The sequence below is a fragment of the Hypomesus nipponensis genome, chromosome 17 (assembly GCF_054491055.1).
Source record: "Hypomesus nipponensis isolate SF chromosome 17, ASM5449105v1, whole genome shotgun sequence".
Lineage (NCBI taxonomy): Eukaryota > Metazoa > Chordata > Actinopteri > Osmeriformes > Osmeridae > Hypomesus > Hypomesus nipponensis.
In genome coordinates, this window is record NC_140377.1 from 21,103,295 (window position 1) to 21,127,042 (window position 23,748).

The window sequence follows — 23,748 nt, forward strand, 5'->3', positions numbered from 1 at the left end:
TTAGAGGGTGAGAGTGACTGTGTGTGGGTGTCAGTTCTACCTGCTCCGTGACGCTCATCCTCCGGTTGGGGTCTACATCCCGACCCTCCAGCTTGGCCTTCACCCTCTTCCACACGCTCACCGCATACGAGTTCCTCTCCTGGACAGCTGGGACCACAAGCAACAAAACGCATTTAGTCCAACTTCAACCACCAGACACCCAACATTCCTCACGTGCACACGATCACAAGAAGTCGAGGAAATGCAGTTCTTGAAAGTTCGTAACGTCAGCTCAGCCATAAGTCAGCAACTACTGGTGGGCATGGTGTGACCCGGGGGTTTGACCCGGGGGTTGGGGCGGGACGTACCTCGTCCCGTCTTGGGGTCCCTTACGGCCCGCTTGGGGCTGGGGTTCATGCCTTTGGTGGTCAGAATCAGCGTGCTGGGCGGGGTGTCCGCGGGGGTGCCTAGGTTACGGGGCAGGAGGGGCTTGCGGGCATTCTGGGACATGGAGTCTGGCTGGGTCTTGGCGCCGGTGCATCGCACAGCTGGTGGCATGAGAGAGGGGCAGAGAGCGAGAGGCAGAGAGGGGCAGAGAGAGAGGCAGGGAGAGAACATTAAAACATCCATTGAACACAACCCAAGGTCACATCATGCTGTGCGTGTACACAGTCATCTGTCGGGCGTGGTGTTCGCCGTGGTGACGCACCGGCGGCGAAGCTGCTCTGAGCTGTGGAGGTGGGGCTGGCACAGTCGCCGGCCCTCTCGGTCACCAGGGGAGACGCAAAGCCCACCAGGCCATTGTACACGCTGCAGGGAGGAGGAGAGCATGAGGTGAGCGCACGCCCGATTAAACCAGTCAACTCGTTGGTACATCCGGAGAAACATGCCATGTGCCATGCCCAAGGTGGGCAAATATTTAGCCCTGTAGACAACTTCGACACTGGCTACGCATGTGAGCGTGTCCCCCTCGTCCTCACCTCTGGCTCTGGGCGTGCAGCTCCTTCAGCGTGGCGGGGATCTCCTGCAGCAGCTCCAGCTGGTCGGGGCAGCGCGGCTGGCCCGAGGCCTGCACCACGGTGAACAGCACCATCTGCATGTTGTCCTGCCACGCCTTGTACTCGGACAGGAACTGCCGCACGCTGCCCTCGTAGGGCACGTCCTCGCCCTCCGCCAGCGCGTTCTCCTCGTCCTGGGGGGCGGGGGAGGGGGGGCGACAGCCAGTTACGGGTGAGGCGCAGACTGGGCCCCCCCCCCCATGTGTGGGGGAGCGCGTAAACACAATAGCTGTGACGAGCAGGGGGTTATGCATAACCCGCGGTAAACTGCCATCCGCTACAAGCGCTACTTCATACTACGTATATTCAATGGCTAATCATTGGTGTGCGTTAGGTTCGACAGCGCGGCCGTGCCAGCGCGCGCGACGTGCGTACCTTGGCCATGGCCCTCAGCAGGTGCTTGACGTCGGCCAGCTGGCGGTTGTGGCTGGACAGGATGCCCTTGATGGCGTCCACCAGCAGCTGCTGGGCCTCGCCCGCCGCCTCCAGCTGCTGCTCGCGCTCCGCCTGCGCCGCCCGCTGGGAGCACAGCTCCTGGGCCAGCTGCTTCTGGGCGCACGCCAGCCAATCGGGGCTGCCGATGGGCAGGTCCAAGGCCGGGCCCTGGGGGTGGGAAGATCGCTCGGGGTTAGGAGAGTCGTTTCCCCCCCGGCTGTACTGTTGAGCGCAGTCAAAGTGGACTGTTGTGGTGGTGGTGGTGGGAGTTTGGGTGCACTCGTTTCGCCTCACCAGCCGGTGCAGCAGCTGCAGCTCCAGGGGGGACACGCTGGTGTTGAACTGGGCGGCGTAGGAGCAGGTCTGCTGGCAGCGCTTGAGCAGCTCGAAGAGAGCGGCGTCCATGCTGAGGGCCTCGGGCGTCCGCGTGCGCAGCCCCTCGAAGCTCAGGATGGTGGAGCACAGGAAGGTCACCTGCGCGGGACCACAGCCAACCGGGGGGGGGGTCGCGGATGCCGTTACCGTGGGAGCGTGCGCTCAACGCTACTGTTACAGACATCTGCTAGCTAATGTGAGGTGCCACCTATTTAAGTTCACCCCAACAGAATGGTGTGGTTGCCTTTTGGAAGCCACAGAATGAAAGATGTGCCTCTATAACAGACGACCGGCATGTATACAGAGTGGACTTCAGGTAAGGACGGTTTGATTGCGGCCTAACCCAAACTCTGAGCTGTAAGGTGCGCGTGTGTGCGCGTCCTACCTGGCTGGTGCGCTGGCTCTCCCGGGCCACCAGGGCGCGCCGCTCGCTGATGGTCTGCTCAAAGTCCTGCAGCACGGGCGCCAGGGCGGGGTTGGCTCCTCCGGCCCACTTGAGGCGCTGCTCGATGCTGGCCTCCAGCGCCGCCAGCTTCTCCTGAGGGGGGCGGGACACGGCATCCTGCTCAGGGAGGGCCTCATAGCCAACTAGCAGACCTAACACAAGCACCAGCTCCCAACACTGCACTGGCAGACGTATTTACATTTATTCATTTAGTAGACGCTTTTATCCAAAGCGACTTCCAAGAGAGCTTTACAAGGTGCATAGGTCACTGATAACAACAAGATAACCCAAAAACATTGCGGGTAGCCAAAACATGAAGCACATATACCTAAAACAGACAACATCAGTTGCCCCGTTAACCATCTCCAACTCCAAGACAAGGCCGTCTGAACACAGCCCAGTCCACGAGCAGCAGTGTTCTTCATCCCTGGTCCTCAGGGACCCCCTGGTCCTGCATGTTCTAGATGTTTCTCCTGCTCCAACGCACCTGATTCCGATGAACGGGTCGTCACCAGGCTTCTGCTGAGCTACATGACCCGTTCATCTGAATCAGGTGTGTTGGAGCAGGGGAAACATCTAGAACATGCAGACCAGGGGGTGTCCCCGAGGACCAGGGGGGTGTCCCCGAGGACCAGGCTGATCCAGAGGGGCCGTGGTGTGGTGTGAGCAGGGCCTCACCTGCACGGCGGCGATGGCCGCCTCGTCCTGGCTCAGCTTGTACATCTTCTTCTTCATGCTGCTGAGGATGATGGAGCGAGGAGGGGGGCTCACGCTCATGGGCTGAGGGCCCAGGATGTCCTCGTGTTGCCACTAAGACACACAAACACACACACACACACCGTGAACACAACTGTGCCGACCTTGAGGGATTAGTGGTGAAACACCGGCCGATCGGTGCCAGTCAGACCTGGGCCCCGGGCCAAGCCGTTTAGCAGACGGGGCCCAGGTCACAAGGCTGGACGTTGATCCCAGGCCCACGCCTCCCCAGCGCACCTGGAACATGGCGATGTGCAGCTGCGTCCTCTGCAGGCTGAGCTTGGCTGCGTCCAGGCCGGCCTCCAGCCGCCGCACCATGTCCAGCTTCTTCCAGGCGGCGTCGTAGGACGAGGCCAGGACGGTGGCCCGGTTCAGCAGCAGCTGGGACAGCCGGCCCCCCGCCATGCCCTGCTCCACCGCCTTCTTACACAGCTCGTCCAGGCTCACCTGGGGGGGGGGAGATGGGGACGTCAGTCTCTGGTCCATCCTTGGAGAGGAGTGACCTAGCCCTCGAAGCGCCACAATATGCACAACCCATCCCCCCCAAAATAAAATAAAAAATAATATATATATATATATAATTATTATTATTATAAAAAATAAAATAAAATACATCAAGCAACAAAGCTAAAAAGACAAAAAAAACAGAATCGGCGGAAAAAAACAAAACATTTAAAGAAAGCGATTTCTGCCTGGCGCGGTCTTCCTGTGACTGACCTTGCCCTCGGCCCCAAAGTCCTTGGCCTCCACCTGGCTGATGAGGTCCAGGCCCAGGCCGGAGAGGGCGCTGCACAGGGCCAGGCCCAGCGCCTGGGTGGGCAGCCCCATCAGCATCTGACGCACAAACTCGGCCGTGAAGGCCTTGATGGGCCGGCTCATCTGCTCCTCGCTCACCACCGCCCCCGCCGCCGCCCCCGCCGGGGGCCCCCGGAACAGGGGCTTCCCCAGGCCCACGGGCCCGTTGGGGGGGCCGGGCTCCTCCCCTGCAGGGGGGCAGGTGCCTGGGAGGGGAGATGTTAGGGGATGGTTCACTGCTCCGGTTAAACCTTCCCCCCGCCTTAAGAGAGTTGATCCAATGTGATACAGATTATAAATGACTTTGCCATGAAAAACATGATTGTATTTTACACATTCAACATGGGGGGATCGAGCATCTTCATCCAAACAAAAGTATGTACAGTAAGACATACCAAAAGGGGGGGACACTACAAATATAGCGAATTAGCGATATTTAATGAAATAAACAGGATCGTCCTGTTCGTGTGAATAGACCGAGTCAAGAGGGGGAGGGGGGGAGAGAGAGACTAAAGGCTCGGTGTGGAGAGAGGGAGAGAGAGACTAAAGGCTCGGTGTGGAGAGAGGGAGAGAGAGACTAAAGGCTCGGTGTGGAGAGAGGGAGAGAGAGACTAAAGGCTCGGTGTGGAGAGAGGGAGAGAGAGACTAAAGGCTCGGTGTGGAGAGAGGGAGAGAGAGACTAAAGGCTCGGTGTGGAGAGAGGGAGAGAGAGAGAGAGAGAGAGAGAGTCTGTACCTGCGAGCGTCTGGGCGAAGGAGCAGCAGAGCCTGAAGAAGTCCCTGATGGTCTGTAGCCTGGCGATGAAGAACACCTCCTCCAGGACGTGCCGCTGGGCGGGGCTGTCCAGTAGGTGGGCCTGGGCAGCACGCGCCTCCCACAGCACGTCCACCTTGCGCCACGCCGACGGCACCTCCAGGGACGCCAGCTACAGAGGAGCATTATTTCGTTCATTAGGAGGAGAAGAAGCAAAAATGACTCGCATATAAGCCCCTTTGTCATGCCGCCCGAAGAAGGTCAAGTGAAGCAATCTCAGGGAGAGGGCAGGAGGGCGTTTCGGGCAGTCGTTCTCAACCCTGCTCCTTTTCGATGTTTCCCTATTCCAACACACCTCAGTCAAACGATTGGGCCGTTAGATCAAGCTCAGCAGGAGCCTGATTTACTAGAATCAGGCGTGTTGGAGCAGGGAAACATCGAAAGACATGCAGGGCATGAAGGGGCATGAGCCCTGGGTTAAAGAGCCCTGATCTAAAACACCCATGACAGGGGACCCTGAGGACCAGGACTGAGAAAGGCTGGATTAAGGTCGAGATCAGCAGGGTGCTAAGCTTTAGTGAGGGAGGGAGGGAAGGAGGGAGGGGGGACAGAGGGAGGCAAGGGGGAGGGAGGGAAGGAGAGGGAGGGGGAGGGAGGTACCTTCTCGGTGAGCTGTCCGAAGGCCGCCTCCAGCTGGGCGAACATGCCGTCGAAGGCCACCAGCAGCATCTGTCCGGCCGACATCTTGGGCGTGTCGTGGCCGGGCCGGTCCAGGGAGCGGGGCTGGATCAGCTCAGAGTACTGGGCCCTAAGCAGCCTGGGGGGGGCGCACACGGGTCAGCCTCTTACATTTACATTTAGTCATTTAGCAGACGCTCTTATCCAGAGCGACTTACAGTAAGTACAGGGACATTCCCCCGAGGCAAATAGGGTGCAGTGCCTTACCCAAGGACACAACGTCATTTTGCACAGCCGGGAATCGAACCGGCAACCTTCTGATTACAATCCCGATTCCCTAACCGCTCAGCCACCTGACTCCCCTTTTAGAAGTAGCTGGCTAGCTAACAGCAGCAAGACAGTTAAGTCGATACTATATTCTCTACCTGGTGACGTGGAGGCAGTGCCCGCTGTCGTCGTCCTCCTCCAGGCCCATGGTGGCGCTGTCCAGGTGGGCGTGCAGGGCGTCGGCCAGCCCCTGCAGGGAGACCCCGTCAGAGCTCTGCTCCACCAGCAGGTCCAGCTCAGACAGCATGGCCTCCAGGGTGGGCTCGACCTTCAGCATGCAGCGCAGAGCCTCGGGGAAGATGATCTGACGGAAGTTGGTGTTCAGCTCCTGGGAGCGGGGAGAGAGAGAGAGGGAGAGGGAGAGGGGGAAAGAGAGAGGGAGAGAAGGAAGGAGAGAGAGGGAGAGGGAAAGAGAGAGGGAGGGAGAGGGAAAGAGAGAGGGAGGGAGAGGGAAAGAGAGAGGGAGAGAGAGGGAGAGAGGGAAAGAGAGAGGGAGAGAAGGAGGGAGAGAGGGAGACAGAGAAAGAAGGAGAGAGGGAAGGAGAGAGGGAGAGAGAGAGGGAGAGAAATCAATAGTCCGGAGGTATTAAATGGCAAAACCTAATTTCACAGTCGAGCCATTTTCATGGACCTCCAGGGATCGGTGGATTTGCTGGAGCCACGAGTATCTCATCAACCACAACAGCACACACACACACACACACACACACACCCACCCAGTGACACACACACCAAATCAACAGCAGACACGCCCAGTGACACACCCAGACAGCTCTCCTGACCGACCTGCAGGCAGGTGTAGACGGCGTTGGCCAGGTACAGGGTGCTGGCGGTGTCTGCAGGGGCGGGCAGGTCCAGGTCGTGGGGCAGGAGGGGGCAGCGCTGCAGCAGCTGGCAGAGGGCCGTCACGTTGCTGCTCATGCTGCCCAGCTCCTCCAGGAACCAGGCCCCGTCCCGCGACGTCAGCTCCACCAGCTGCTCCCCGGCGCTGCCCGCCGCGCCCTCCATCACCAGGCTGCGTCTGGGGGAGGGAGAGGTGATCGGGAGGAGGATGGGAGAGGGAGGATGGGCTTCGTGTTAAAAGAGCAATAACAATACATACAATTCCCAGCAATTCCACCCGTGGCGTTTTATTGATCTGACAATTGGGAGCCCTCCCATCCAATGAATCCACTGTTCTGGACTGGAGAACGCTGCGTGGATATTTCTTGTGGGGCTTTCTGAAAGTGATGCGTGAACACGGACGATGAAATCAGACATAACCTCTTTCTGGAGGAGCAAAAACATCTGTAACCACTAGGTGGCAAACAGACCCGGGACGAGGACGAGCCACTGGATAACCACCCCGTAGCAAAGACTCCAGACCAGGACTGATGCCTTGAGCTGTGGCTTACCCCCAGGGACTCTGCGTGTCAGTCCAGTCCGGCTCGTCCCTCCACAGCCCATCACCCCCGCCCCACCGCCCCCCGGGTCTTAACCCCCGGGCGCTCTCACCTGGAGAGGGTGCAGAGGGCGGACACCAGGACCCCGGCCAGGCTGAGGGAGCCCTGCTCGGGGTTCTCTCGGAGGAACACGCCGATGCAGCGCTCGATCTCCTGCAGCTGCTCCTCGCAGGCCTGCGGCGAGGCGCCCTCGGCCTTGACGCGCTCCGCCTGGCGCAGCACGCGCCCGTTGGTGTCGGAGGCCTGCCGCTGCAGGGCCAGCTCCACGGCCGACACAAACTGGCAGGTGGCCGGCGGGGGCTGGGGGGAGAACAGGGCCTCGTACCTGGGGAGGGGAGGAGAGAGGGAGGGAGGGAGGGGGGCTGGTTAGGAGCAGCTAGCGGCTTTTTTTCGGGGGTGGGTGGACTGAATCTTTCAACTCGATCTGTTTTTTTCGTCTTCATACATAAAACGAGAATGTCTGAAAAAAATTAATAAAAAACTAGATAAAAAGAAAATGGAAAGCGATGCATAGAGTGTATTAGAGAGGTGACGGCACAGAGAAGGAAGAAGATCACTAAGCAAGCAACAAGATCTGAGATGGGAGAACGAACCAAACCTAAGCAGAGGGAGGAGAGAGAGAAACAGAGAGAGAGAGACAGAGAGAAACAGAGGGGGAGAGAGAGAGAGAGAGAGAGAGTCGGTCAGAGAGAAACAGAGGGGGAGAGAGAGAAACAGAGAGAGAGAGAGAGAGAGAGAGAGAAACAGAGAGAGAGAGAGAGAGAGAGAGAGAAACAGAGAGAGAGAGAGAGAGAGAAACAGAGAGAGAGAGAGAGAGAGAAACAGAGGAGGGAGAGAGAGAGAGAGAGAGAGAAACAGAGGAGGGAGAGAGAGAGAGAGAGAGAGAAACAGAGGAGGGAGAGAAACAGAGGGGCGGAGAGAGAGCGAGAGTCGGTCAGAGAGAAACAGAGGGGGAGAGAGAGAAACAGAGAGAGAGAGAGAGAGAGAGAGAGAGAAACAGAGAGAGAGAGGGAGAGTCGGTCAGAGAGAAACAGAGGGGCGGAGAGAGAGCGAGAGAGAGAAACAGAGAGAGAGAGAGAGAGAGAGAGAGAAACAGAGGAGGGAGAGAAACAGAGGGAGAGAGAGAGAGAGAGAAACAGAGAGAGAGAGAGGGAGAGAGAAACAGAGAGAGAGAGGGAGAAACAGAGGAGGGAGAGAAACAGAGGGAGAGAGAGAGAGAGAAACAGAGAGAGAGAGGGAGAGAGAAACAGAGAGAGAGAGAGAGAGAGAAACAGAGAGAGAGAGAAAGAGAGAGAGTCAGAGAGACCCAAGCATGAGCGTATGAAGAGAGTCCCACTGACTGCCTGTATGTCTGCTGGCAGTGCTCCACCGTCATGTCGCGGAGCAGCTCCTCCATCCACTGCTTCCACTGGTGGGCCCTGTGGCGCAGCAGCGTGGCGCGCGGGTACAGCAGCGCCACCGTGGCGTAGCTGTGCAGCTGCTCCAGGCAGCCGCGCAGGGCCCCACGGCGCTGCTGCAGCAGGGAGCCCACCTCCGCCTCCAGGCCCTCCACCTGGCTGATCAGGTGGGCCTGGCCCGCGTTCTGCAGGAAGGCCGTGGCCGGCACGTAGCTGGGCGGGCCTGGGGGGTGGGGGGGGAGGGGTTAGTAAGCAGGGTTTTATGGGCGAGATTCTTGGCTGTGGTTGACTGGAAAAGCAACAGTGTTTTTAACACTGGGAAGACCCTGAAACGCTGTCAAGGGCAGTTCACAGTGCCCAGGTGAGGTAACAGTCATTTTTGCACTGCCTCACATCACACCACACCACACCAACACTGGCTGTCTGTTGGGCAGTGTGACCTGGCCTACAGAGCACCCAGACTGTGGGGCTTCCCTCTTCCTTCCAGTCTCTCATCAGCTTTTACTTGAGGACAGATACAAAGTCTCTCGCCTTCATCTCCATCTCCCCCTGCTGCCCCCCTCCCCTACCCCCCGGTCCTCACCCCCCCCCCCCCCTCCTCCTCCCCTCCCTCCTGGTCTCTCCCCTCCCCCCAGGTCTTCACCCACCCCCTCTTCCTCCTCCCTCCTCCCCTCCCCTCCCCCCTGGTCCTCCCCCCCCCCCGGTCCTTCCCCCTGGTCCTCCCCCCCCCCTGGTCCTTCACCCAGGTCCTCCCCCCCCCCTCCTCCTCCCCTCCCCCCAGGTCCTCACCCAGGTCTATGGGGCTGCTGATGTCCTGCAGCAGGCTGGCCAGCTGCGTGGCCTCCAGGCTGGTGAAGGCAGCCTGGTACTGGGAGATGCACTGCTCCAGGTCCTGCAGCTTGCCCTGGACGGCCTCCTGCACCGTGCGCTGACGACACTGCAGCTGGGTGTGCTCAGAGGAGCTGAGAGACACACAGGGGAGAGAGACACAGAGAGACACAGGGGAGAGAGACAGGGAGAAAGACACAGAGAGACACAGAGAGACAGGGGAGAGAGACACAGAGAGACACAGGGGAGAGACAGGGGAGAGAGACAGGGGAGAGAGACAGGGGAGAGAGACAGGGGGAGAGAGACAGGGGAGAGAGACAGGGGAGAGAGACAGGGGAGAGAGACAGGGGAGAGAGACAGGGGAGAGAGACAGGGGAGAGAGACAGGGGAGACAGACAGAGGAGAGAGACAAAGAGACACAGAGAGACACAGAGAGACAGGGGAGAGAGACAGGGAGAGAGACAGGGGAGAGAGAGACAGGGACACAGAGAGAGAGACGGGAGAGAGAGAGAGAGAGACAGGGGAGAGAGAGACAGGGACACAGAGAGAGAGACGGGAGAGAGAGAGAGAGAGACAGGGGAGAGAGACAGAGAGAGAGAGAGAGAGAGAGAGAGAGTCAGGGGAGAGAGAGAGAGAGAGAGAGAGAGAGACGCACACATACAGAGAGAGAGAGAAGGACAGATGAAGGGACAGAGAGGAGAGAAAATAGGGGGTGAAAAGCAGATCCCAAATCAGATTATGAGGACTATGAGTGGATGCTAAAAAAAACAAATCCCTCCCTCCCTCCCTCGCAGGTCCTGACCGGTGCTCCAGGGTGAAGACGGCGTGGTCGGGCTGGCTGTCGGCTCCCTCCAGGAAGGCGGTCTCCTCCAGCAGCTTGGCCTGCAGCTTCTCCCCCTGGGACAGCAGCTGGTGCAGGCCCAGGTACTCTGCCACGGCCGCCTCCACCTGGGGCAGCACGGCCAGCATCTCCTCGCGGTTCTTAAACCAGTTCACCTGCAAGGGGGGACCATGGGGGGTGTGGAGGTGGGGAGAAATAAAGAAAGAAATACGTTTAGATTTCAGCGTGCACATAACCAAGGAAAGAGATTCCAAATAACGAGAGAGAGAATTGAAAAAGGACTGATGTCAGCAAAAACTAATATATACATCACATAGAAAGAAAAGGAAATAATATATACCACATAAAAAAATCTAAATGAAAATCCCCTCAGCACGTGTTGGAAATGTTATAACACGGGGAAAAAAAACAAACACCCAAAAATAAAATACTGAAACAAAAAATAAGGAATGAACACGTTGGAGTTGCCTCGATGGCTTCGGCGTCCCCTCACCTTGATCTCGGCCACGCGTGAGGAGAACAGCGAGCGCGTGATGTCGCGCTCCATCTCCCTCTTGCTCTGCTTGTTCTCCGCCTGCTGGCCGCCGCCGCCGTACACGGCCCCCGCAAAGCCCACCTCCCCGCCGGCCGTCCAGTCCACCAGGGGGTCGTACACAAACGCCTCCAGCAGGGTCAACAGGGTCTCCCGGCCCCTGCGCATCATCTGCACCACCTGGGAGGAGAGAGGAAAGAGAGAATTTATGTAATTTTATTTTTTTAAAGGTACAAAACTAGGTGAAAAGTGACAACGCTCCGCACGGTTTGCGAGGCGCTGCGAGGCGAGTTCTCGGTCCTGCTCACCTGTTCACAGGAGAGCCGGAAGATTCCTTCCACCCCCGTCACGCCCAGGGCCGTCTCAATGTTGTGGGTCATCCTGAACGGAACCTTCTCTGGCACACGCAGGCTCTTCCCTGTAGACACGCACACACACACGTTAACTCAGGTGCTCACTAGATCTACTTCTACACGCACACACAGTTTGAGGCAGACGGGCGTGAAAACCCTGAACACCCGCTTTCCCCCCCCCCGCACGCGCGAAAACTGGCCTTTCTCGAAGCAGACGTTGTAATCGATGTGCACCACCTCCCCGGTCGTCATGTCGATCAGGACGTTGTCCAGGTGACGGTCTCCCAGGCCGATGATGTAGCCCACCATGGACATGACGGCCGTGGACCGGGCGTAGGCCTGCGGGGGAGAGACCGCCCCCAGTTACACTCAGGGCTCCAGAAGACCACCACGCCCCTCCGGGTGAAGCCCTCTCTCCTCGACCCCCCCTGACCCCCCCCCCTCGCTCACCTGCGTGACCCTCCACCACTCGCTGGGCGTGGCGCAGGAGCACCACAGCTCCTTGGCCAGCAGGTTGGGGGGCGTGGCCTCCATCAGCTCCTTGAGGACGTCCTTGGTGACGGCGAGGGGCCAGTCGCGGCGCGACACGTCCAGGGTCAGGCCCACCGCCTTCAGGGCCGGCCCGATGCGGCTGTAGTACAGCTCGCTGGGCCGCGGGACCAGGGGGAGGGCCGGGGCCTGCTGCTGGAACGAGTCCTGCGCCTGGACGAGGAGGGGTGAGGGGAGAGAGGAGAGGGTCAAGGGAGAGAGGAGGGGGTGAGGGGAGAGAGGAGGGGGTGAGGTGAGGTAGAAGGGTGAGGGGAGAGAGAAAGACGAGTGCGACAACGAGCACACAGGGAAGGTAAAAAGGAGAGAGTCAGCTCGCTGAAAACCACCACCAACAGCCCCCCCCCCCCGGGCGCGGTACCCAGCTACCTTCTGCGCCTGCAGCACGGCCTCCCTCTGCTGCCAGCGCTTGTAGAGGCCGAACAGCGGCGTGGCCCCGTCCACCCACTGGATGAGGCCCGAGCGCGTGCCCAGCGGCGTCACCGAGTAGTGGCGGGCGTGGAAGCGGGGGCTCTCCTGCTGGTTGACCTTGGTGAACATGGTGTTGACGATGGACAGGAACTGCATGATGCGCTCGTCCAGGTGCAGGTCCTCCAGACCTGGGGAGAGAGAGAGGGGGAAGGAGAGAGAGGGGGAAGGAGAGAGAGGGGGAAGGAGAGAGAGGGGGAAGGAGAGAGAGGGGGAAGGAGAGAGAGGGGGAAGGAGAGAGAGGGGGAAGGAGAGAGAGGGGGAAGGAGAGAGAGGGGGAAGGAGAGAGAGGGGAAGGAGAGAGAGGGGGAAGGAGAGAGAGGGGGAAGGAGAGAGAGGGGGAAGGAGAGAGAGGGGGAAGGAGAGAGAGGGGGAAGGAGAGAGGGGGAAGGAGAGAGAGGGGGAAGGAGAGAGAGGGGGAAGGAGAGGGAGGAGGAAGGAGAGGGGAGGGAAGGGAGCGTTAAACAAGAAAAACACTCCCATTAAGACCAAATCCCACGGAAAACAAAAACCACACCACCACCACCACCGCCGCCAGCCCCCCCCTCACCTTTGAACAGGTAGGGGTAGCTGCGTCCGTCCGAGCCCAGGAACAGCAGCTTCTTGGGCTTGGTCTTGGTGGGCAGGATGGTGATGGTGCTGCCCACGCTCTGGATGGTGATGGCGTCGCTGGCCGTCACCTCCCCCGGCAGGGCCATCTGCGTGGCGGCCATGGAGGCCAGCCGGGGGCTGATCTCGTCCAGGCGCAGCAGGTAGCTGGCCCGCTTCTGGGCTCTCTGCTGGAGGCTCAGCATGATCTGGGAGGGAACACACACACACACACACACACACACACACACACTGAATGTTATCGAGGGAGTTTCTCACAGCCAGAGAAACACAACCCACACACATAAAAGCTCTCTTGCCGTCTCGTACGCCGGAGACGCGCTTGTGCACACCTGTTGGAACAGTAGCAAAACGGTCTCAAAAGGGAGTCAGGTGGCTGAGCGGTTAGGGAATCGGGCTAGTAATCTGAAGGTTGCTAGATCGATTCCCGGCCGTGCCAAATGACGTGTCCTTGGGCAAGGCACTTCACCCTACTTGCCTCGGGGGAGAATGTCCCTGTACTTACTGTAAGTCGCTCTGGATAAGAGCGTCTGCTAAATGACTACATGTACAAGCGTCCCTCCCTCCCTCCCTCCCTCACCTGTTTGAAGGGGAGCCAGCTGCTGGCGGGGTTGGCGGGGTTGTGCGGGTTGCGGAGGCGCTCCAGGGCGGCCAGCAGGGAGGCCCCGTAGGCGTGCTGGAAGCTGGCCTCGTGGGGCGTCTCGGCCGGGGCGCCCGTGATGCTGCGCACGTGCTCCAGGGCAAACACCACGGGGCGCATCAGGGCAGAGTGCTTCTCACGCATGATGGCCATCTTCTCCTCCCTGGGGAGGGGGGAGGGAGAGGGGGGGGGGAGGGGGGCGGGGAGTAACCATTTGGCACAAACACAGAGCTGTGTGTGTGTGTGCGCGTGCGGCCGTGCAGCGTGTTGTTGCTCTGCAGTGTGTGTGTGTGTGTGTGGCCTCACTTGCGCAGCGTGTTGTTGCTCTGCAGTGTGTGTGTGTGTGTGTGTGTGTGTGTGGCCTCACTTGCGCAGCGTGTTGTTGCTCTGCAGTGTGTGTGTGTGTGTGTGTGTGTGGCCTCACTTGCGCAGCGTGTTGTTGCTCTGCACCCTCTTGACCTCGTCCTCCAGCTGCTGCACGCGGCGCAGCACGTGCATGTGCTGCTGCTGCAGCACGCCCAGCCACAGCTCGTCCCAGAGCAGGGTCACCCGGCGCAGCTCCCCCACCAGCATCTGCACCTGGGGGGAGGAGAGGGGGACAGTATGAGACACACACAGGGAGGTTTTTCTATCCTAGTGTGGCCCGACTATTCACTGCCTTTAGTGTGTGTGTGAGTGAGTGTGAGAGAGAGAGAGACAGACAGACACAGACGGAGACAGACGGAGAGAGACGGAGGAGAGAGAGACACAGAGAGACAGAGAGAGACAGAGAGAGAGACACACAGACAGAGAGAGAGAGACAGAGAGAGAGAGTACACCTACCTGCAGCACCATGGTGGGGTTGGCGGCCGACAGCTTGTCCACGATCTTGCCGTAGCAGTCCTGCATCATGGCCTGGTCCTGGCTGGAGCACGGCACCAGCTCCTCGCCCCGCCCGGCGCTCTCCTGGGACGAGGCCCCGCTCGGGGAGCCCCCCTCCTCGCCCTCGCCCTGCATGCTGCCCAGGAAGGTGGGCAGGGCCGAGGGCAGCTTGCTGCCTGGAGACCACAGGCGGAGGGGCCGTGTCAAAACGTGGGCCAGACCAGTTGATGTGGTTGGGGGGTGAGGGGTTTATTAACAGAGGATGTGGAATGTTGAAGATGCTTTTCTTCATAAACGGCGAGGGACGACGACGACAAATTTGCCGTTTTGAAAAAGTGGGTCCGCCCATGTACAATGAAACCTACGCCCCTGCAGCAAACCAGAGCCCAAACACGAGTGTGTGTGTGTGTACCTGAGTTGTGGGCCTCCCCCCCCAGGGAGAGGGAGCCAACGATGGCCGGGTAGAGGATGAGGTAGGGCGAGTCCTCGGCCACGCGGCACAGCAGGCTGCAGATGCTCTGCCGGATGTAGGCCTCGGGGTGGTTGAGACGGGAGAACAGCTGGGGGATGATGCCTGCAGGGAGGACAGAGAAGGAGGGAGGAGGGGAAGGGTGAGAACCCCCAAAGAGATACTAAATGACCCGTGCATGTCCCCAGAGGAGAGAGAGAGAGAGAGAGAGAGAGAGAGAGAGAGAGAGAGAGAGAGAGAGAGAGAGAGAGAGAGAGAGAGAGAGAGAGAGAGAGAGAGAGAGAGAGAGAGAGAGAGAGAGAGAGAGAGAGAGAGAGAGAGAGAGAGAGAGAGAGAGAGAGAGAGAGAGAGAGAGAGAGAGAGAGAGAGAGAGAGAGAGAGAGAGAGAGAGAGAGAGAGAGAGAGAGAGAGAGAGAGAGAGAGAGAGAGAGAGAGAGAGCGAGCGACAGAGAGCGAGCGAGCGACAGAGAGAGAGCGAGCGACAGAGAGAGAGCGAGCGACAGAGAGAGAGCGAGCGCCAGAGAGAGAGCGAGCGACAGAGAGAGAGCGAGCGACAGAGAGAGAGCGAGCGACAGAGAGAGAGCGAGCGCCAGAGAGAGAGCGAGCGCCAGAGAGAGAGCGAGCGCCAGAGAGAGAGCGAGCGCCAGAGAGAGAGCGAGCGACAGAGAGAGAGCGAGCGACAGAGAGAGAGCGAGCGACAGAGAGAGAGCGAGCGCCAGAGAGAGAGCGAGCGCCAGAGAGAGAGCGAGCGCCAGAGAGAGAGCGAGCGCCAGAGAGAGAGCGAGCGACAGAGAGAGAGCGAGCGCCAGAGAGAGAGCGAGCGCCAGAGAGAGAGCGAGCGCCAGAGAGAGAGAGAGCGCCAGAGAGAGAGAGCGACAGAGAGAGAGAGCGACAGAGAGAGAGAGCGACAGAGAGAGAGAGCGACAGAGACAGTGTCCACACCTCTCCACGGGGCGGTGGGGGTTGAGGCCAGCCCCAGCTCCAGCCCCTCCCGCAGCTCGCCGGCGTGCTTCACTAGCAGGCGCAGTAGGCGCAGCGTTGCCATGACGATCACGTCGTCGTTGCTCTGCTTGCTGCCCTGGTTGGCCAGCAGCAGCTTGGGGTCGTCCTCGTCGACGGGCGTCTGGAGGGCGGGGGGAGACGGGGAACGACTCTTTAACACGCGCGTGGAGGCTCCACCACCCCTCAACTTTCCCTCCCTCCTATTCCACCTCCCTCCCTCCCTCCCCCTCCACCCACCTGGCCGGCGTTGAGCTTGAGGAAGGTGAAGTAGGCGCGGCAGGCCACGCGGTACAGGCTGAAGATGCGGTCGACCACGCGGCGCCACACGCGGATCAGGCCCTCAGTGACGGCGTCGCCCGCCTCCGCCAGCCAGGGGCACGAGGCCAGCAGCTGGCGCCAGATGACGTCCACCATGTCGTCCTCCTCCTCGGCCTCCTCCTGCTGCAGGCCCAGGTCCTCGTCCTGGGGACGGGCGGAGAGGGAGAGTGGGGGTGGTGGTGGGGCACCAAGGAATTAGGAATGTGTAAGAAATTACATTTGTTTATTTAATTATAAATAAATGAAATGTATTAAATGAGTAAGTCAGAAGGGGAGGGGGGAAGGGTGAGGTCTTATTTCAATCAGGCAGTCCTTTCCTCACCTCCTCCAGCCACCACCCCCACGTGCGCTCTCCTCGAAGCTGCTACGAGGGTGGAGGGCAGGGGTCAGGGCTGGGGGGGCAGGGAACAGGGGGCAGGGCTGGGAACAGGGGGCAGGGCTGGGAACAGGGGGCAGGGCTGGGAACAGGGGGCAGGGCTGGGAACAGGGGGCAGGGCTGGGAACAGGGGGCAGGGCTGGGAACAGGGGGCAGGGCTGGGAACAGGGGGCAGGGCTGGGAACAGGGGGCAGGGCTGGGAACAGGGGGCAGGGCTTGGGGGGGCAGGGGTCAGGGCGCGGCCCCCAGCCGCCTCCTACCTGGATGCCAGCGGGCCTGCACATGGCCTGCCCCAGGATGCTGAACATGGTCTCCTTGTCCTCCTCCGACACGGCGGCCGGCAGCAGCGCCTCGATGTCCCTCTTCTCCCCCGACAGGAGGGGCACGCCCTCCCCCTGGCTGGGACACGGCAGGCGGACAAGAGTCAGAAACCACTCCAGCAGACACAAGCCAGGTAAAACCACACTGGCAGCAAGACCAGGGCTGGGATCCGTGAAGCGAGTTCACCCAGCCAGCCAGGCTCACCTCCGTACTTTCCCCTGACACAAGCCTGGCTTGTTGGGTGAACTTGCTTCATGGAACAGGCCCTTTGTTCCTCAAGTCAAGCTACATGCTGGGGGGGGTGGTTGTGTTGGGTGTAAGCAGTCTCATATTTATATATCAGTCAGTCCACACTAAAGTGTGTGAGTGGGCTAACATTGGCCCACACTCTCTCTGTGTACTGACCTGGCGTTGTCGACCACCTTGCGGCCCCAGCGGTAGGCCCAGCTGGCCAGGGCGGCCCAGGACTTGGCCAGCTCAGGAGCCTGGCTGGTGGACAGCTGGTAGAGCTGGCCCAGGACAAAGTCAGCCTCGCCCACACCCACACTCACTGGAGAGAGGAGAGAGGGGAGAGAGAGGGGAGAGAGAGAGGAGAGAGAGGGGAGAGAGAGGGGAGAGGGGAGAGAGAGGGGAGAGAGAGAGGAGAGAGGGGAGAGAGAGGGGAGAGAGAGAGGAGAGAGAGAGGAGAGAGAGGGGAGAGAGAGGGGAGAGAGAGGGGAGAGAGAGGGAGAGAGGAGAGAGGGGAGAGAGGAGAGAGGGGAGAGAGGAGAGAGGGGAGAGAGGGAGAGAGAGGGGAGAGAGAGAGGAGAGAGAGAGGAGAGAGAGAGGAGAGAGGGAGAGAGAGGGGAGTGAGAGAGGAGAGAGGGGAGAGAGAGGGGAGAGAGAGAGGAGAGAGGGGAGAGAGAGGGGAGAGCGGGAGGGGAGTGAGGAAAGAGGGAGGGCAGAAACAGAGGGAGGAGAGAGACAGCGAGACAGAGTGAGAGCGCGAGAAACAGAGGAGGAGAGCGAGAGAGCACAAACGGAGGGGGAGAGGGAGAATATCAGACCAAAAGCTACCAGCTGCCGCGAAGGTGGAGGTCAGCGCATGGTGTGAGGGGGAGTCGGGTGAGGTCTTACCGGTGGTCTCTGCCGTGATGCGGGGCATGCCCTGCTCCACCAGGGGGAGCTCCAGCAGGGCGGAGATGTTTCTGCTGAGGGGAGACAGGCTCGTGGCAGAGGTTCCCCCCGCCCTCTTCACCACCTGGACACACACACACACACACGCACGTTGGTTACTGTATCCTCGTGGTCAGGAACGGGACAACATCAGGCACACAGCGCCCCGACGGTCACTTCTCTCCAACAACAACCGTTGCAGCGAACAACTCGGAGCAGACCCCGTCGGCCAACGACGACCCCCAGCAGCGACCCGCGGGGTGAGCTGTGAGACGGGGAGGGGAGATGGGAGGAGGGAGGGGAGGAGGGCGCCCCACCTGTTTGAGCTGCGGGGTCAGATCCTTCCAGTCCGCCAGCAGCCACTTGCACAGCGTGAGCACAGAGCGGCACGCGGCCCGCTCGCACTTCCCCGACCGACAGTAGGACAGGCACCAGGAGCTCAGCATCTCCATGGCAACCATGGACTGGCCTGGGGGGGAGGGAGAGCCTGTGTGAGACCCCGGTTTCGTTTGGAAAACGGTCGCCCTTGCCGAATGCTTCCGAGGCGGAGTGCGCTGCTGAGGCGAACGCGGCGCCCCGTGGGCTCACCTGCCGTGCAGAGCACTTTGGCCTTCTCCATCTGCAGCTCCGGGCCCCACCTCTCCCCCACAGCGCCCTCAAGGGACAGGCGGCGGAACGCCCGGCTCAGCGCGTCGCCCTCGCCCTCCTCGTCGTCGTCGCACTGGGTCAGGAGGCGGGTGGCCAGGGCGATGTTGCCCTGCTTGCGGGCGAACTTGACGGCCGTCAGACACAGCTCTGTCAGGTGACCGTCGACCGGAGCTGAGGACCCTGGGACACACACACACACACGCAACCTACTTCAAAATCTCAATCCAATAGACGGGAGCTGATTTTTTCCCCCCCAACTGCTGAATGTATATATAAAATATATTTATCGAAATAATAAAAGTAGGTTTTTTATTTCAAACTGGACTCTCACACCGAATATCCAATTCAAGGACTTTTCGGGCCCCTCACATTCAAGGCCCCAACACAGCATTGTTTGAGCCAGAGGATCATGGTCAATGACCGTTAACACACTGCCAATATTTATCAGGAGAACGAGCCGGCTTTGCAGACGCACACGGATGACAACACCAAACCGAGAGGCTCGACTGCATGAGCCCCTCTCTCTGGGTCGTGTTCCACTGAAGAGACTCTCGTCTCCTGTCCCTGTCTATTCCTGGCACTAAATATATTCATGGCAGCACGTTCAACGACGCGTGTCCAATTATGGCCATTTTCAAAAGCGTGCCAGCCCTTGATCCATGTTCCCCCCCCACCCCTCAAATTTCCAAAAAGGAGGGAACCCTGAAGTGATTCAAGTATGCAATACTCCATTTTAAGACCCATTCAGTGAAACACTGACCGATCGAGCCCTCAAACAAGTCTAGCCTTTAGATTCTAGCCGGCTCACACACACACAGACGCGTTACCTCTCAGCTTGAGCAGCAGCTCTCTCTGGAACAGGGTGTAGCGGAGGGCGTGGAGCCAGGGCTGCACGTCCTGATGTTTGCAGGAGCTCAGAGCTTCGCTGTACAGAGGCACCAGGCAGTCCTGCACACACACACACACACACACAATCAACACATCGCTTTCCAGATCATTCCAAACGTGGAGGCCACACACACACGGAACAGGGTGGATGTCTCTGTGTGTGTGTGTGTGTGTGCGTGTCCGTCTGTGTGTGTGTGTGTCTGTGTGTGTACCTCCTGGCCAGTGAGGGCGCTCTCCAGGTCTGTGTCTGTGTGTGTGTGTGTGTACCTCCTGGCCAGTGAGGGCGCTCTCCAGGGCGGCGCAGCAGTGCAGCTGCAGGGTGGGCAGCGTGGGCAGGGCGTCGGCCAGCGTCAGCGTGGAGATCCTCAGGGGGCCCAGGCAGATGCGACCCGTCTGCTTCAGGTAGCGCACCAGGGTGCTGCACAGGGGCAGGCGTCACGTCAAAACAAACACACCCAAACCCCCAACACAGAACCAACACACCCAGACCCCCAACACAGAACAACGGCTCGATGGTCTGCTGCCCTCCCACTTTGGGAGAGAGGGGTTTTTTATAAATAGATATAGGATTTTAAGATTCATTTAATAGTTTAGGCCAATGTAGTGTGGAACTTCTTATATTATTTTAGTTTCTTTGTATCGTAGTAGTGAGTGAGCAGTGAGGGAGTCGGGCTAGTAATCTGAAGGTTGTCAGTTTGATTCTCAGCCATGCCAAATGACGTTGTGTCCTTGGGCCAGGCACTTCACCCTACTTGCCTCGGGGAGAATGTCTCTGTACTTAATGTAAGTCGCTCTGGATAAGAGCGTCTGCTAAATGACTAAATGTATCGTTTGAGCCTTTGTCTAAAGACAACTTTCTACCCCTATGAGGATAAACAGAAGTGTATTCGATTTCAACTGAATTGACTACATGTTAACGTCTCATTGCCATCCACCACTCCAGCTATTGGTGCGCAGTGTGCCAAGTTTCCATGGGTACACTGCTTACAGTACTGCTGTTGAAAGACGTTTTACACGTCCAGTTTCCCCAGACCTGGATTAAGCCTGATCCTAGAGCTTAAAAACCTGTTCAAGGGAGACGGGTCAGAGAGCTGTTCTGTTCCATGGGACCTGACTAGCAGGACAGGCCCCGTATCTGCCATTGGTTGAAATGCCCTGTCACTCACTCTGAGGAGGGCGTGGCCTTCTGCTCCTGCTCGTCATTGGCCGTCGTCATGGCGCCCACGGCGCTCCGCAGCAGCTGCACCTCGATGGCCTTCTGCAGCTCTGAGGGGTCTGGAGTCAACACTGCTGGGAGCAGCCTCTTCAGGTCTGACACACACACACACACACACACACACACACACACACACACACACACACACACACACACACACACACACACACACACACACACACACACACACACACACACACACACACACACACACACACACACACACACACACACACACACACACACACACACACACACACACACACACACACACACACACACACACACACACACACACACACTAACTTTAATATCCTAGTGGGGCTCGACCATTCACTCAAAGTCGCGCCACCCAACCACTTACCCGTAATGTAATTCAAACTTGTGACGAGTCACGTTATCAATTGTTCACTATACTTGTGAGGGCATTTGGCCCCCACAAGGGTAGTTAAACGAGACCACACACACACACAGTAAAAAAAATCATAACGTAAAAGTCTTCTTCGTAGGAATCAGACAGACATATAAACAACAACAACATCCGTCCACAAACACACCTGCCTTACCCAGTTTGTCCTTGGGGGCGGCAGCGTTCAGCAGGCCGTAGTCGTCGCCCGGCAACAGCTCCAGCTGCGCCCGGCACTCTGGGAAGTCTCCGTCCTCGAAGCGGCTCAGCGCCCGCACGTAGTTGAAGTCGGTCTTGAGCTGCACGGCGGCCATGTTGGCGGCGGCGCTCTTCTTCAGGGCCAGGACGCTGGCCTGCCACTCCAGCACGGCCGGCCAGTCGCACAGCGCCACGTAGCACTCGCACGCCTTGTTGGCCAGGAAGCTGAGCACCTCGCCGGAGCAGTCGCTGGACTTGAGGAGAACCGTCTTGCGGCCGTCGCCTGCGAGCGGGAAAGGATTGAAATGTTTTTTTGTTTTGTTTTTTTTACAATTGGTTCTCTCAAGTTTTACCCCTCACACATCCTGTTTTTTTTGTTTTTTTTTTATCCTTTAACGTCGGTGTGTGTGTGTGTGAGAGAGACTCACCGTTGCCCGTGTGCTTGGGGCTGGCTGCGGTGCTGTTGCTGGCTCCAGACAGCTTGAGCAGGGAGCGGTCACAGCTCTTGATGGAGCAGTCCATGCCTGTCACGGCACACAGCAGGTCCTGGTACTCCTGGGCTGCCTTCTCAAACCTGACACACACACACACACATGTTGAGCATCTACAATGTGTCAAATGGACACCAATACACATTCTGCCTTCTTTAACATCCCGCTATTCTCGCCCATACACTATGTGTTTTACATAAACTGCTCATGATGACTAATAACATATCAAGCTGACTGGATTCTGTGCTGCATGTCAGCTAGGCTGCCGGTCACACACACACACACTGCAGCCCCCCGCCCCCTCCCTGCCCCCCAGCAGGCTGCTCACCGTCCCCCCGCCTGCAGGGCCACAGAGCCCACCCAGGCCAGGCTCCTGCCTGTGTTGGCCAGGCTCCAGGCGGCCAGGCCCTGGATGGCCTCAGGGCAGCGTAGCTCACACAGGGCCGCCACCAGCATCATGAGGGGGACCTCCAGCTCTGGACCCTGGGGGGAGGGAGGGAGGGAGGAGGAACAATAGTATTACCATTTAGACAGAGTTTTAGAGCCAGCTAATACAAGTAGCTGAAAGCCTACTAACATTGATTTAGGTGTCCTACACCACACACACACACACACACACACACCTGTGCGCTGCTGTTCTTGATCTCGGCGAGCAGGTCGAAGCCGTGGCGCACCGTGACGGCGGGCTGGCCCGACAGAAGCCCCACCCTCATCAGAGCCAGGCGGATCCTCGTCAGCCAATCCTGACACGTCTGGCGGTTAGTGTAGAAGAACGTCCTGATGCCCTGGAGGTGGAGGAGATGGGGAAGAGGTGGAGGAGAGAAAGAGAAAGAGGAAGAGGTAGATAAAGAGAAGAGACGGAGAAGAGAGGTGGAGGAAAGGAAGAGCAGAAGAGGAGGAGAAGCAGCGAGTGAGTGCACACTTCAGCACCACTAACAAATGGGGCAGAGAGCCACGATGCCAGCCGTGCCGACCGGCCCTGGGTACCTTGGGCGGGGCGGTGAGCGCGTTGGCGCAGCCCTCGTAGGCGTTGTACATCAGCTTCTCCAGGGCCTCCAGGAACTGCAGCAGCAGCGCCACGCGCAGCTGGTTGGCATGGTGACCGTCGTCCGTGTCGCCGGCGCTCCATTGGCCGAGGTCCGAGTCGGCGTTGAGGCTGTGGGCCGCCAGGCTGCGGATGGTGCCTGCAGGGGGGATTCAGCGTCAATGTTGGATCAATCTCACACCTGTGGGACTGCTGGCGACAGACATCCACATCCCTCCTTTATCCAGGCTGTTCACTGCTGTCTGTCGCACAACTGACACTAAAGGCCTTGGGGGAGGGGACAGACAGACAGAGAGACAGGGAGACAGAGACACAGACAGACAAACAGCCAGAGACAGACAGACAGACACAGCCAGACACAGACAGACAGTGTGACAGACACACACAGCCAGACAGACACAGAGAGAGACAGCCAGACAGACAGACACAGACAGAGCCAGCCAGCCAGACAGACAGACACAGCCAGACAGACAGAGAGAGACAGTCAGACAGAGCCAGACCCAGCCAGGACATCCTCACCCTCGATGGTCTGGAAGGTGTCCTGCGCCCGGCCCAGCGGCGTGCGGAGCTTGGCCAGCACGGTGAACTGGGCCGCCTCCCACACGGCCCACTGCCACAGCGCCGCCTCCGTCTTCAGCAGGGCCCGCGGCACGCTGCCCCCCGCCCCGCCGCCCTCGCCCTTCTCCAGGCGCTGGCAGCTGTGGTACAGCCGCTCCAGCCACGGCTCCTTCCTGGAGGGGAATCAACACACACACACACAACATGAAGTCCCACTGCATCCGTACAGCCCTTTTTACAAGCAATAAGTCACCCAGGGCTTCTCCTTTACCCCCCCAGAGCTGCTCCCAGACCAGCCGAGAGCGAGTGTTTCAGACGAGGGGACGGGAGGGAGGGAGGGGGGGAGGCAGGGAGGGAGGGGCCGTACCCTCCGCGGTGCAGCGTCCCGTACAGGATGAAGCTGATGAGGTCGCTGAAGTCCTGGGGGTGGAAGGTGGCGCTGGGGGCGCGGCTCATGTGGCGGTGCAGGGCCAGGGAGATCTCGCCCGTCTCTGGACGGCTGTGGTGGCTGAAACACACACACAGGTTACTCATGGACA

The 23,748-nt window shown here is 59.2% G+C and overlaps 1 protein-coding gene across 1 annotated transcript in view; it reads right to left on the reverse strand.

Moving 5' to 3' along the window:
* smg1 (SMG1 nonsense mediated mRNA decay associated PI3K related kinase) overlaps positions 1 to 23,748 on the reverse strand; it is a 39,110-nt gene that overhangs the window by 1,203 nt on the left and 14,159 nt on the right. The window contains exons 19-63 of the mRNA XM_084677221.1: positions 23,577 to 23,717; positions 23,171 to 23,382; positions 22,594 to 22,790; positions 22,230 to 22,391; positions 21,935 to 22,089; positions 21,544 to 21,689; positions 21,078 to 21,398; positions 20,462 to 20,606; positions 19,563 to 19,713; positions 19,235 to 19,355; positions 18,348 to 18,587; positions 18,077 to 18,228; positions 17,721 to 17,844; positions 17,010 to 17,154; positions 16,544 to 16,682; positions 15,827 to 16,051; positions 15,530 to 15,710; positions 14,531 to 14,692; positions 14,080 to 14,294; positions 13,682 to 13,836; positions 13,198 to 13,420; positions 12,559 to 12,805; positions 11,910 to 12,139; positions 11,445 to 11,696; positions 11,195 to 11,333; positions 10,950 to 11,059; positions 10,603 to 10,821; positions 10,071 to 10,264; positions 9,230 to 9,402; positions 8,384 to 8,663; positions 7,096 to 7,368; positions 6,388 to 6,622; positions 5,700 to 5,929; positions 5,257 to 5,413; positions 4,579 to 4,768; positions 3,766 to 4,049; positions 3,286 to 3,495; positions 2,971 to 3,102; positions 2,233 to 2,385; positions 1,767 to 1,946; positions 1,413 to 1,640; positions 960 to 1,171; positions 689 to 789; positions 348 to 527; positions 41 to 147 (exon numbers count right to left, since the gene is read on the reverse strand). Of these exons, the coding sequence (XP_084533347.1) occupies positions 41 to 147; positions 348 to 527; positions 689 to 789; positions 960 to 1,171; positions 1,413 to 1,640; positions 1,767 to 1,946; positions 2,233 to 2,385; positions 2,971 to 3,102; positions 3,286 to 3,495; positions 3,766 to 4,049; positions 4,579 to 4,768; positions 5,257 to 5,413; positions 5,700 to 5,929; positions 6,388 to 6,622; positions 7,096 to 7,368; positions 8,384 to 8,663; positions 9,230 to 9,402; positions 10,071 to 10,264; positions 10,603 to 10,821; positions 10,950 to 11,059; positions 11,195 to 11,333; positions 11,445 to 11,696; positions 11,910 to 12,139; positions 12,559 to 12,805; positions 13,198 to 13,420; positions 13,682 to 13,836; positions 14,080 to 14,294; positions 14,531 to 14,692; positions 15,530 to 15,710; positions 15,827 to 16,051; positions 16,544 to 16,682; positions 17,010 to 17,154; positions 17,721 to 17,844; positions 18,077 to 18,228; positions 18,348 to 18,587; positions 19,235 to 19,355; positions 19,563 to 19,713; positions 20,462 to 20,606; positions 21,078 to 21,398; positions 21,544 to 21,689; positions 21,935 to 22,089; positions 22,230 to 22,391; positions 22,594 to 22,790; positions 23,171 to 23,382; positions 23,577 to 23,717 (8,428 nt within the window). The remainder of the gene's footprint in view (positions 1 to 40; positions 148 to 347; positions 528 to 688; positions 790 to 959; positions 1,172 to 1,412; positions 1,641 to 1,766; positions 1,947 to 2,232; positions 2,386 to 2,970; positions 3,103 to 3,285; positions 3,496 to 3,765; positions 4,050 to 4,578; positions 4,769 to 5,256; positions 5,414 to 5,699; positions 5,930 to 6,387; positions 6,623 to 7,095; positions 7,369 to 8,383; positions 8,664 to 9,229; positions 9,403 to 10,070; positions 10,265 to 10,602; positions 10,822 to 10,949; positions 11,060 to 11,194; positions 11,334 to 11,444; positions 11,697 to 11,909; positions 12,140 to 12,558; positions 12,806 to 13,197; positions 13,421 to 13,681; positions 13,837 to 14,079; positions 14,295 to 14,530; positions 14,693 to 15,529; positions 15,711 to 15,826; positions 16,052 to 16,543; positions 16,683 to 17,009; positions 17,155 to 17,720; positions 17,845 to 18,076; positions 18,229 to 18,347; positions 18,588 to 19,234; positions 19,356 to 19,562; positions 19,714 to 20,461; positions 20,607 to 21,077; positions 21,399 to 21,543; positions 21,690 to 21,934; positions 22,090 to 22,229; positions 22,392 to 22,593; positions 22,791 to 23,170; positions 23,383 to 23,576; positions 23,718 to 23,748) is intronic.